Source organism: Cystoisospora suis (assembly GCF_002600585.1).
Source record: "Cystoisospora suis strain Wien I chromosome Unknown contig_6525, whole genome shotgun sequence".
NCBI lineage: Eukaryota > Apicomplexa > Conoidasida > Eucoccidiorida > Sarcocystidae > Cystoisospora > Cystoisospora suis.
Genome location: NW_027159312.1, coordinates 1 through 10,198, shown reverse-complemented (window position 1 = coordinate 10,198; position 10,198 = coordinate 1). Strand labels below are relative to the sequence as shown.

The following is a 10,198-nucleotide window of genomic DNA, read 5'->3' as shown; positions in this document are numbered from 1 at the left end:
CCCTCCTTCGCGTCACCGTGATGCTTGTCTCCATGATGGTGATGATGCCCCTCCTTCGCGTCACCGTGATGTTTGTCTCCATGATGGTGATGATGCCCCTCCTTCTCGTCACCGTGATGCTTGTCTCCATGATGGTGATGATGCCCCTCCTTCGCGTCACCGTGATGCTTTACGTCGTGATGATGGACCCCCTTATCCTCATGGTGATGCTTGTCTCCATGATGGTGATGCTCCTCCTTGGACTCATGGTGATGCTCCTCCTTGGTCTCACGGTGATGCTTGTCTCCATGATGGTGATGATGGCCCTTCGCCTCATGGTGTCCATGTGCTCCGTGATGTCCCGACTTCCCATGCTCCTTTCCGTGAGAATGTCCATGGTGATGGTGTTTGCCGTGGTGCCCGTGCTTGCCTGCGCCGAATACACCAAAAGGAAGGAGGCCCGGAAAAGCAACGAGAAAAGAGATTTCAACAGCCGTCAGAGCGTCTCGAAAGGAGAAGCACCCCAGCTTCCATCAAGAAGCCTGTCCGAGCCCTTGGAAGCGAGACTTTTAATCCCATTCACTACAGCTACCGTAATTATTGTTTAGTGGTTCACGTTTTCTTTTCCGTACGTACTCGGTCTACGAGAGCAGCTAACAGGGAGTTGGAGGGTCCCGGCAGAGCAGGACGAAATAGAGACAGATCAACCAGTGGCACCCCTGACAATTCGATGCACATGAGCTGGCTAACAGCAGGGATTTCGGAATGAACTGAGGCGTCCCGAACCGTCATCTGAACAGTGTATAAACTGTTGCTTGTTCGGATCGTCGCTTCTGTCTCTCTTGAACAGAGCGCACGGAACACATGGAACGAGGACGGATAAATCCACTCCCCCCCTCAAGAACGGCTCTACCCTCGCTGGGGCATCATCCCCTTAGGAACGGTGGAAATGCAAAGGCTAAACGTAGATGAGCAGATAGAAGAGAACTCCCGAGACAGCTTCCTCGGAATGGGTTACGATAAGACTTGGCTTGAAAGTAGATGAGCGGTCAACTTGTTCTTGAGTCCTTTCCTCCCACTGCATCTGTGGCACAAGCGTATTAGACCCGCTATAGGGTCACGCTCTAGGGTAGAGACGGCAGTAGACACCTACCTGAGTGACCATGGTGTCCGTGGCCTGTGCACAGTAGACAGACACAGTTACATTACGAGGGCAGTCTGCAGAACATGCAACAGAGAGCATTGGTTTACTGACTGGAGTGAAAGTAAACAAGAGTGGGAATGGCAGATCCCCGCTCACAAGCACGGAGCTTGTGAGACCTCCGGAAGGAGACGGCCGAGGGAGAGACAACAGTCCATTGAAGGGACCTACAGTCTAGACGAAAACGCAGCACTACGGAGAGCCCAGCTACGTCTTAGAAAAGGAAACCAGTCCGCGCCCACTGCGATGGTGACCGAAAAGTATCATAACGTATGGCTTGGGTGAGCCCGGAGGCGAAAGCAGAAAAGACGAAAGACACCTCTCCGCTTTGTAAGAAGACCTGAACTTCAGGAGTCAGGCTCATGACAGAATCTGAAAGACGTGGATGGGCCGGGTCACCCCGGCACCTGCTTGCTCGCATGTCCGTCCACTCCTCTTTTGCAACGCCTTTCCCCCGGGGTAGTCGTCAGGTGTGCTGGATGGCTGGTGTTACTTTCAAAGAATCGGAAGTCGAGTGCGTGTGGTGTCTCTTATCAGTTCGGGCCGGAAGATAAAAACAACCCACTCGGCAATACTCGGTACCCTTAACCTGTGGAGTCCCCTTAACTGATTGAAGACGGCATGTCAAAAGGAGTAAAACGGTAAGAGGGACTGTTGTACACACCTGTCTGGGCAAAGGATGAGGCAAGAGAGGAGGCTGAAGTCCTGTCTCCAAGGTCTCCACGGTCACCTCCTACCGCTGCAGCGGCATCCTGAAGAAAGCTGTCTACAGTTGAAGCGGTGTCTTCCCCAAGGCCAGCTCTCGCTGCTGGGACGAGATTCAGAACAGAGGCCCTAATCCCGGGAGCTTTCTGGAGCTCTTCTTCAAGATTCCTTGAGACTACATGTTTATGAATAGGCTGTAGGAGGCTGACACTGTCCTGGAGGAGAGCTGTGACGACTCCCGCTGCCCCGATGTTGTGTAGATGAACAAGTACGAGCAGCCCGACAGAACAAGCGGCAATTTTGATTAGACGGAAACCGCTGTAGCTGCCCGTCGGAACGGCAACGGCAAAGTGCGGCCTCATTTCTTCTGGCACATTGCTAAACCTGAAGGGCTAGCAAGGAGTAGGCAGCCGCATCAACGTAGCAGCGCGTGAGACAATGGCTGCTCTTTGTCTACCAAATAGGGACCGAAACGAAGGGACACTCGGCGCTCAGCGATGTGAACGACGTGACTCCAAACCGATTGCCGTTCATGGTAACCTCCAGAGCAAAGGAACAAGTCTTTTCGTACTTCCAGGGGCGGCGAACCGCGTTATTCCTCGTCTTCACATCGAGCTCTGCTGACGAGCATTCAGCGACCGAGTCTCCCAGCAGTTCCGAAGCCACGAACCTTGCTCTCGGACACGTGGCGTAGCGGAGAGATGCGCAATAGAAAACTGGACGGAGTCCGGAGATCCTTGAAGGCAGGTGAAAAAATACAGTCCGCGCGTCTTCTTTTGATTTCAGCGCCCAGACCGCCTCTTTGCGTAACAACAGAGTCCCGCTCGTCAGTGGCCTGACGGAGAAAGGCAGGCCACAGCCAGGTAACGGCTAGCAGCCAGGCCTCCGGACAGTGGGGTGCGAGCGAACACACAACGAAGCGGGACTGTTTCTCCGTTTCGTGACACCGCTGAATGCTTCTTATTTGATGAGCCAGCACCTCCAAGGCCGAGCTAGGCTACTTGCGCTTCAGCGTCTTTCGGATCAGTACAGAATCCTGGCTTCCACGCCGGCCGACGGACTACTTGTCTTCGGCCCTGTGCTGCGGTGGGTACAGAGCTCTCAACACTGCGGCAACGGCCTGTTCCACCGAGACGGGGGGTTGTCTGGCTAGTCGAATTACGAAAGATAAATACTGACTTACGGTATCGGGCAACGTGTGCAACACAGGGCCGACGGTGAGCTTTGCTTCTCACATCTTCCTAAGGCAGAAAGACGCACTTAGTTAATTCAGTCTTTTCTTTTGGTGGCCCTGTCGCGGAGGGTCCGTAGTCACAGTCCGAGGACAACGAAGCTACTTGGTAACAGCTCCGGTATCCTGTCGGCCACCACGGGCTAAGAGTGGTCGTGCAATTCAGCCGAACCGCTTCGTAGTTGAGTTTGGTCGCAGCAAGCACCAGAAAAGAACACGCAACTTCACCCGAAGTTCCTCCCGAACGATTAGCCGAACGGAAAGTAGTCCCTCTTTCGCTCCTTCCTCGGTTCACCGGCCTCTTCCTTTTCGTGCCCGTCCCACCAAGCTCTCTGTTCGGGAGTGCCAGAGCTGCGAAGCTGCTGAAGAACCCATAATATTCCCTCTCCGGGTTGGCTCTCAGAAGTGGGCTCTCACCGTCTCAGGGCTGATGAGGAACGGCGCACAGAGAATTCGGGTTCGGGCCTAAGGGGGTGCACAAGCAATGTCCCGGAGAGGCGGTAGACCTGCTCGGCAGGGTAAGTAACTGTAGAATGCGTGTGACGCTCTTCGCGTCTGCCACTCCGGAGTGGTAGTCGTGAGCCGCACGACGGGCCTCGTGCTTTGAGTGGTACGTTGCTGTTCGTGGTACGTTGTGTCCCGTGCTGTGTCTGCCCCGCCGGCCCGGACGGGTCCAGGCCGTCCCTAGGCGTGTTGTATTTGTGAGACGACACGGAGCAAACACATACCAGCTTCCTTAAGCCCATGGGGTTCGGCCATCGCATTCCACGCGGAGCTCGACGTGGCTTCATTTTGAGGTAGTGTCTAAAGGTACTTGTCGCAGTTCCAAGCACCCGCGAAGCACTTCGCGGCGCTGCAGGTGTGTGGGTGCGCTGGCAGCGCACCTTGCTCCCAGGTACCGGCGCCGTCAGTCCTGGGGTTTGGTGCGGTCCGAGATCGGAACCTCAGGACGCTCTCGCCTTGTCACACCTTCTGAAAGGTGGAAAACCAAGGTTGGGCGCAGTCTCGAGCTTCGACCGGTAGAGATTCGTACAGGCTCATGATCTGCTAGGCCTGTACTGACTCTTAGTCTCAGCCGTTATTCTCCGGGGTGCACTGCAACTCTCCTACACTACCACCATCTCGGGTCTTCCTGTCTGCCTCCGGCCGAGGGTTGCTCGCGCAGAGAGCCGGACGCCATATATAACGCATCTATGAGGACGCCACCGGTCCAGGAAAGCGCGCTCGTCGATCTGTTTGGGCGCAGATCCGTCCAGTGAAAGAGGGCATGTTAATGTACGCTGGTCTTGCCTGCTTCCTTGGCAGAAAGGATGCGTGCACCGAAGCAGCTTGTTTGGCTATTGGCCTCTATGGTTATGGAGATAGCCTCAGTTCTTTTGCGAGTCACTGTGCTGTCACCAGTCTCGCCGTCCCCTCCCTCGACTTGTGCAACTAAGTCCGGTATGGCACCTGCACGCAAGCCGAGCAGAACGCGTCAAGAAGAGACATGCTGCGCAGCCCGAGAGCCCTCAGGTGTGCGCTCCAGGAAAGATGCTCGAGCTGAAGGGCTCAGACACGTCCTTTGACTTCCAATGACTAAAAGGAGCCATAGTCGTCCCGGAGGAAGCGAATGGCATGAACACTGTATCTGGTCCGATTGTAGGGGTGCACGAGTTCCCCCCCGACACCCCATCCAGGTGGAACAGCCCCTGTGTAAGGGTGAGATATCTTGGAGATATCGTTCCTGGTTCGACTCTCGTGAAGACCGAAGCTGGATCGGACCAAGTACCTCCGCTCACGGGAAGCTCCAAACGGACGCGGGACTCACTATTGGTAAGGCACGGGACGAAGAGAATGAACTCTGCTACGCCTAAACTTCGGCGAACAAGAACGACGGTCCCGTGCGGCAAGGATAGTCGTGCTACACTGTATATCTGCCCAGCAGCCGCCCCCTTGCTCCTTTTCAGAAGGATCAGTCAGCCCGTGGCTCCTTCTCCCTTGCGTGTTCAGCGGGGAGGCCTGAGCCAGTTATTGGAAGAGAAAGGCCCGAGTCGCGCTCGCATTCCTCTGATTCTGTCTGTTTCTCAAAGCGGAGGTCCTCTATCTGCGAAGTCCCTTGGAAGTCCTGGATTGTTTTTCTGACCACACCAAACACCTAGGTGCAGATGGCGCACTGTCGCCACCACCGTGCATAGTGAGAAAAAACGGACGAGCTCTTCACGGCCGGGAAAAAAACATTCACATCCATAGGAAGCTTGCAGAGACAGCTAGCTAGATTCTAAGGAACTGTGTCGTGTTGTTTGCCCATATCGTGGTTTCGGTGTTGCTGTTTAGGGGTACAACCCGAGATGAACTTGAGGCATGCGCATTTATGAAGCTTGTGCTTACCAAGTCGCGAATGCATGGAATTCCCTCGGCTTCGTGTCTCCTAACAAGATTCTGTCTGACCAAGTCAGGTCCTCACCCGTACGGCAGCAAACATTCTCTGGCTAAGAGTCAGACTCTTTCTTCGCTAAGGTTGCCACATGCCCGAAGGATACACATAGGACAGCGCATGCGGTCTGCTGGCCCAGCTTGCCTTACATCTTCTTGCTGAGCCTCAGTTGAAGCAATTGTCTGGATGTGCGCTAGATGTGACAGCTGGTGACAGAAGCGTCTATCGTTCTCGGGAATCTAGAGGGAAAACAAGATGCAGCTGATCTATGCATCGCGTTCAACCGCCCTCTTCCGTCACCCCTCCCATACGCTTCTCTACCTGCCGCCTGCACAAGGCGCAAACTGTTGGGTCGTAGTACTTCGGTGTCCACCTTGAAAAACCGTGTTGTGGCTGAACTGTGAGTCAACGGTACGTTTCGCGCTGTCGATCGCCGGGGCCGGACTCGAACTGAACTGACTTTCCTTCTACAAGAGAGACTGCTGCACAATTCTACGCAGACGAGGCTCGTTAATGAAAAAAACGGTAGCAGTGAGTGATGGCGCTTTAAACGGAACCTATGGTCCTCTTTGGGACGGCAGAACAGGGAAGAACGCCGTTTGCACCAAGCCGTTGGTTTTGCAGGGTGGAGTGTATTCCTGCCCTTGTAGCCCAGATGCTTGATCCAATACCCGGCGCTCTGCTGACCAAGATGACCGGCTGACGCTGGGTTCACCCCCTACGAGTGCTGTAGATGGACTATCTATCGCATATACTCGGAAACACGTGTGCTTCTCGCTTGAGGCAGAGTCCGCGCTAGCCAGGCACCCAAGGCCCCTGGCCAGAGGAGACTCCGCGCAAATGTTGCGAGTTCTTGATGCCGGCAACTCGCGAAGAAACGGACGCAAAGATCTGTGTATCACTGTTGGGATTGTAGCTGTATGACTTATTCAACTCCTCGCTTTCTTTTCTTACCGAGTCCCGCAGCTACAGGCAATGTTACACATCGTTACCTCGGGTTAGGGGAGCCATACACGTGAAGCTGTCTCCCCCAGTCGGCTGAACTTTCCTTCCCTCTGTGGGAACCCGAAATCCAATCCTATATTCACCCTCAACGGAGAGCGCTCCTGCTACCCCCTTTTCTTTCGCATGCACCCCACAGCAAACGGGGCTTCGATGAAAGGAATTGAGGCGGCGCCGATTCTTTCCTAGGAAAAACGGGGGGCTGGCCTTTCGCTCTCGTTAAGGCCCACGGACGACCCTTCTTAGCGCCAGCTTCGTAGGCGCAGCTACGAAGAGAAACCGCTGCAGAGGCTGCGGTCACTATGACAGAGTCACGTCGAAGGTGAGGGGTCCGCGCAAACCACAGCCTGGAAAACCCAGTCATCACATACGAAGGGGCACGGGCGGAGCCCGGCCTCGTTCCTCGAAAGAACAAAGCCGCCACGGCGACGAAATCACGCCAAACAGGTCATAACATCCCACCGGCGTGTTGGTGTGGCCTCCGGGAACTGGTCCCCAGCCGGGATCCCTGGCTTATACGGATGCTATAGTTACGACACGCCATCATTCTGAGTCCCGAGCACTCAAACGTACCACTCCGTAGACCGGTGGCTGGGCACGATGATGGCACCTGCTGTCCAGTCTAGCCCACCTCCCGGAGAAGCCGGAACCGACGCGTCGAAAGTACCTTCGGTTATGACCTGGGACATGGTAAAAGAATTTGTTTTTCCTCGAGAGCTTACGCACCCGAAAGCTCTCGGCCGGTTGTACCTTCTCGGCTTCTACGGCGATATTGACGGGAGCGGCAAAATGCGTGCAGGTGAGAAGCAACTCGGGGGGCGCTCGTGAAACTGCAGACCTAGCCCGACCCAGGCAGCTGTCCGGGTCCGACCATTTCAGTGCCCCCGTATCTTCGGAAGACACACCGCGGCTCCGCGAAAACTGGAATCGTTAGTGCTACTGCGCGGAGCAGAAGTAGCAGTATTGCTGCGCTTGTGGAAGGGACTGCTACTGGTAGGCATAATAAATTGTGCACAGACGGCAGTAGGACAGCCACCGACCTTGGTGTGAGAGAACGAACGCGCCTGGTTAGGCAAGCAGCGTCGCGAAATATTTGGATAGGCTGACACACCGGCGCCGGCACCGTGAGTCCGCCGAGCCCGCAGGCCACCTTGGGAGACATGCCGTCACAAACTCCGAGATCCGCGTTATGATAAACGACATCTACAAAGTAAGCGCAGAGAAGGAAGCTTGAGGGAGAAACTACGTGCCGAGGACCTAAGGACTGCGCTCGAGAGGACGGCTTCGGCTGTTCGGGTTGGTAGAGAGCCATGGGTCCCTCACTGCAAGCTTCACTCACGCAGTTTCACTCGTGAAATAAAGGCGGTCGACCCCGATCGCCACGAGAATTGCTTCGGCTTTTCTTGGGCACTTCGACTCTGCCTCCAGTCGGCAGCTTTCGGATCGCGTTAGTACACGCCGCGTGCTGAGATACGAGAACCGACTGGTGGATTTGCTCTCGAATGGCAGTTGCAGGAGAGTTCCTTTCAGCCTGGCGGCGTCGTTAGTGCGCCAGCAGGCACATAGAGACTGGCGCCCATTTACTCCTCACACAAAGTTGCCTTCGCCGTCCTGGCGCTCGCATACATTTCCCGATTTTTGGTGCAGAGAAGAAACGCAGGCCCAGCACTAACTGCCGATCTACAGGAGCGGGTCCAGGAACGAGCCGAGGCCGACGAGTTTACGGGTAAGCTCTCGGCTTCAAGTCTTTCGTGGCTCCAGTGTAGGCCGCTGAGACGGGAGATGCCAAAACTGAGTATCTCCTCGGTTTAGTTTCCCGGTCCAAGAGACCCGCTGTCTCCTTGTCCATCCGGTTGCTGCGGAAAGAGGACTATAGGCAGAGAAGAAGTGAGCTGAAAACAGCTCATTGTGGGTCGGGGAAGCTGTGCTTCAGACTCACTTGGTGTGGGCGGCCCCGCTCGAAAAGCGAAGTATCACCGCGACCGTTCCTGCTGCGAGCTATTTGCTCCTAGCGGATCTAACCGATCTCCACAGCCAGCCTCTTTGCATGTCCCGCTGCTGGCGGCCGGCACGGCTCTTCTTAAGCAGCAGAGGGAGGGCCGCTGCTTGGGCACAATGACCACGCTAAAAACCGCCAGCCTTCTTGTACCCTAGCCTAGACAACACCTGGTATCAAAGTAAACAACCGAGCATCGGACTGCACAGAGCATCAGCCTCCCCACTGATGGTTTCTCTTCGGCGTTGCACCTCCACTCCTTTCGGAACTGCGGCTTTCACTACCTCACCGGTTTCACACTGGCGCGCTGTCTCGGGGCGCTCTTAAATATATGCATCGTTGAGATGCTTGGGTTACCCTTCTCGCAGTGTCGACACTCAGGAAGGTGCTTCGAGACGTCCCTCGGGATGCGAACGGCGGCATGAAATTTTCCGATATCCAGATGTAAGGACCGATCCAAGGTGGCCACTGGGAGACTGTGGGCGGCAGCTTATCCGCTTATGAAAGCCCACGTGGAGCCCCGGCTAAACTCTGTCCAGCCAGCTTCATCTAAAGGTCACGTTCTGCCGTCAAGCCTCCAGGATTACCTTCTGACTGGCTCGAGGAAAAGCTGCGGCATGCCATTCAGCAACAGCACCCCCTTGTTGCTGCCCTAGCTGAGTGCAGAACTTCCCGCTGTATGCATTGATGGCAGCGTAATTCTCAAAGACTTTGACGCGCGGGTACGACGACACATCCGCCAGATCCGTTACGGCAGCTCAGGTGCGTGGAGGTGCAGTTTCCTTGGCGTCACGGACGTTTCGCTCGAGGTCGTCGGTCCAGTGAAGCAGCGCGTATGTGGAGACACTGCAGTGGGCATGCCATGTAACACTTGCACAGATCGCTGTACTGCTCAAAACGAGCTTTTCCATGCAAATCAGTCACATGTTTTGTTGTCAAATGCCGCAGTGGGGACCGCCACTACAACAAAAAGACAACCGCATGTAACCCTCAACTCTAGACCTGCGAAGATTTTGTAAGCGACGCAGACTTGCGGCTACCCTGCAGCAAAAAAGCCTCGGGAAGTCCGGCTGGCGGCAATGAAAGGCCCGGTGGCCATGCTCTCAAGAGCTGTTACCGTTTTGTGTTTAGTGTCTTTGCCTCTCGAAAACGGACGTGTAGTGGGCGCAGGACACCGACCCCTCCGTGGTAGGGAAGGGCGCCTTTGCAGCCTTCTCCGACCGGTCCAAGAGACCTGACGACCCCGGCGACTGACGAACCGTCGTCGCCGAGGCTACAGAGAAAGCGAACAACTAGAACAGTACGGAACACAAGGGGACAGTTAACCACGACAGTGAAGAGCACAACGGAACAGAGGCATGGAATGCGATGTCATGTTCTTTCTGGGCTGGTTGAAATGCCTCGTTCTCTCAGGGGAGTTCTCTATGCGGGCCCGGGAGTGCTAGAAAGCGTGTTGTGTGCTTGTTCGATAAGGAGACAGATAGATCACTAACGTTTTGCGGTGTTACTCGCTCGACCAGGGAACAGCTCTACACCAAGCCCAAGCTCAGCAAGTCAGAAGAATTCGTCGCAAGAGAACGGCGCCAGTCACGCAGCATGTGTAAGGCTTCTAAGGTGACGAGCCCGCACAGTACTGTACGCTTCGACCCGTCACCTTAGAAGCCTTACACA

General features: G+C 55.3%; 1 protein-coding gene across 1 annotated transcript; it reads right to left on the bottom strand.

Annotated features, from left to right (window-relative positions):
- Positions 1 to 2: 2 nt before the first annotated feature.
- On the bottom strand, positions 3 to 3,159 carry CSUI_010007 (uncharacterized protein; the record flags this gene model as incomplete). Its single annotated transcript, XM_068070114.1, has 3 exons — positions 1,845 to 3,159; positions 1,133 to 1,156; positions 3 to 409 (listed from the first exon to the last, which is right to left on the bottom strand). Coding segments are annotated over exons 1-3 (834 nt in total), but the record flags the coding sequence as incomplete, so codon positions are not given.
- Between the last annotated feature and the right edge of the window lie 7,039 nt (positions 3,160 to 10,198).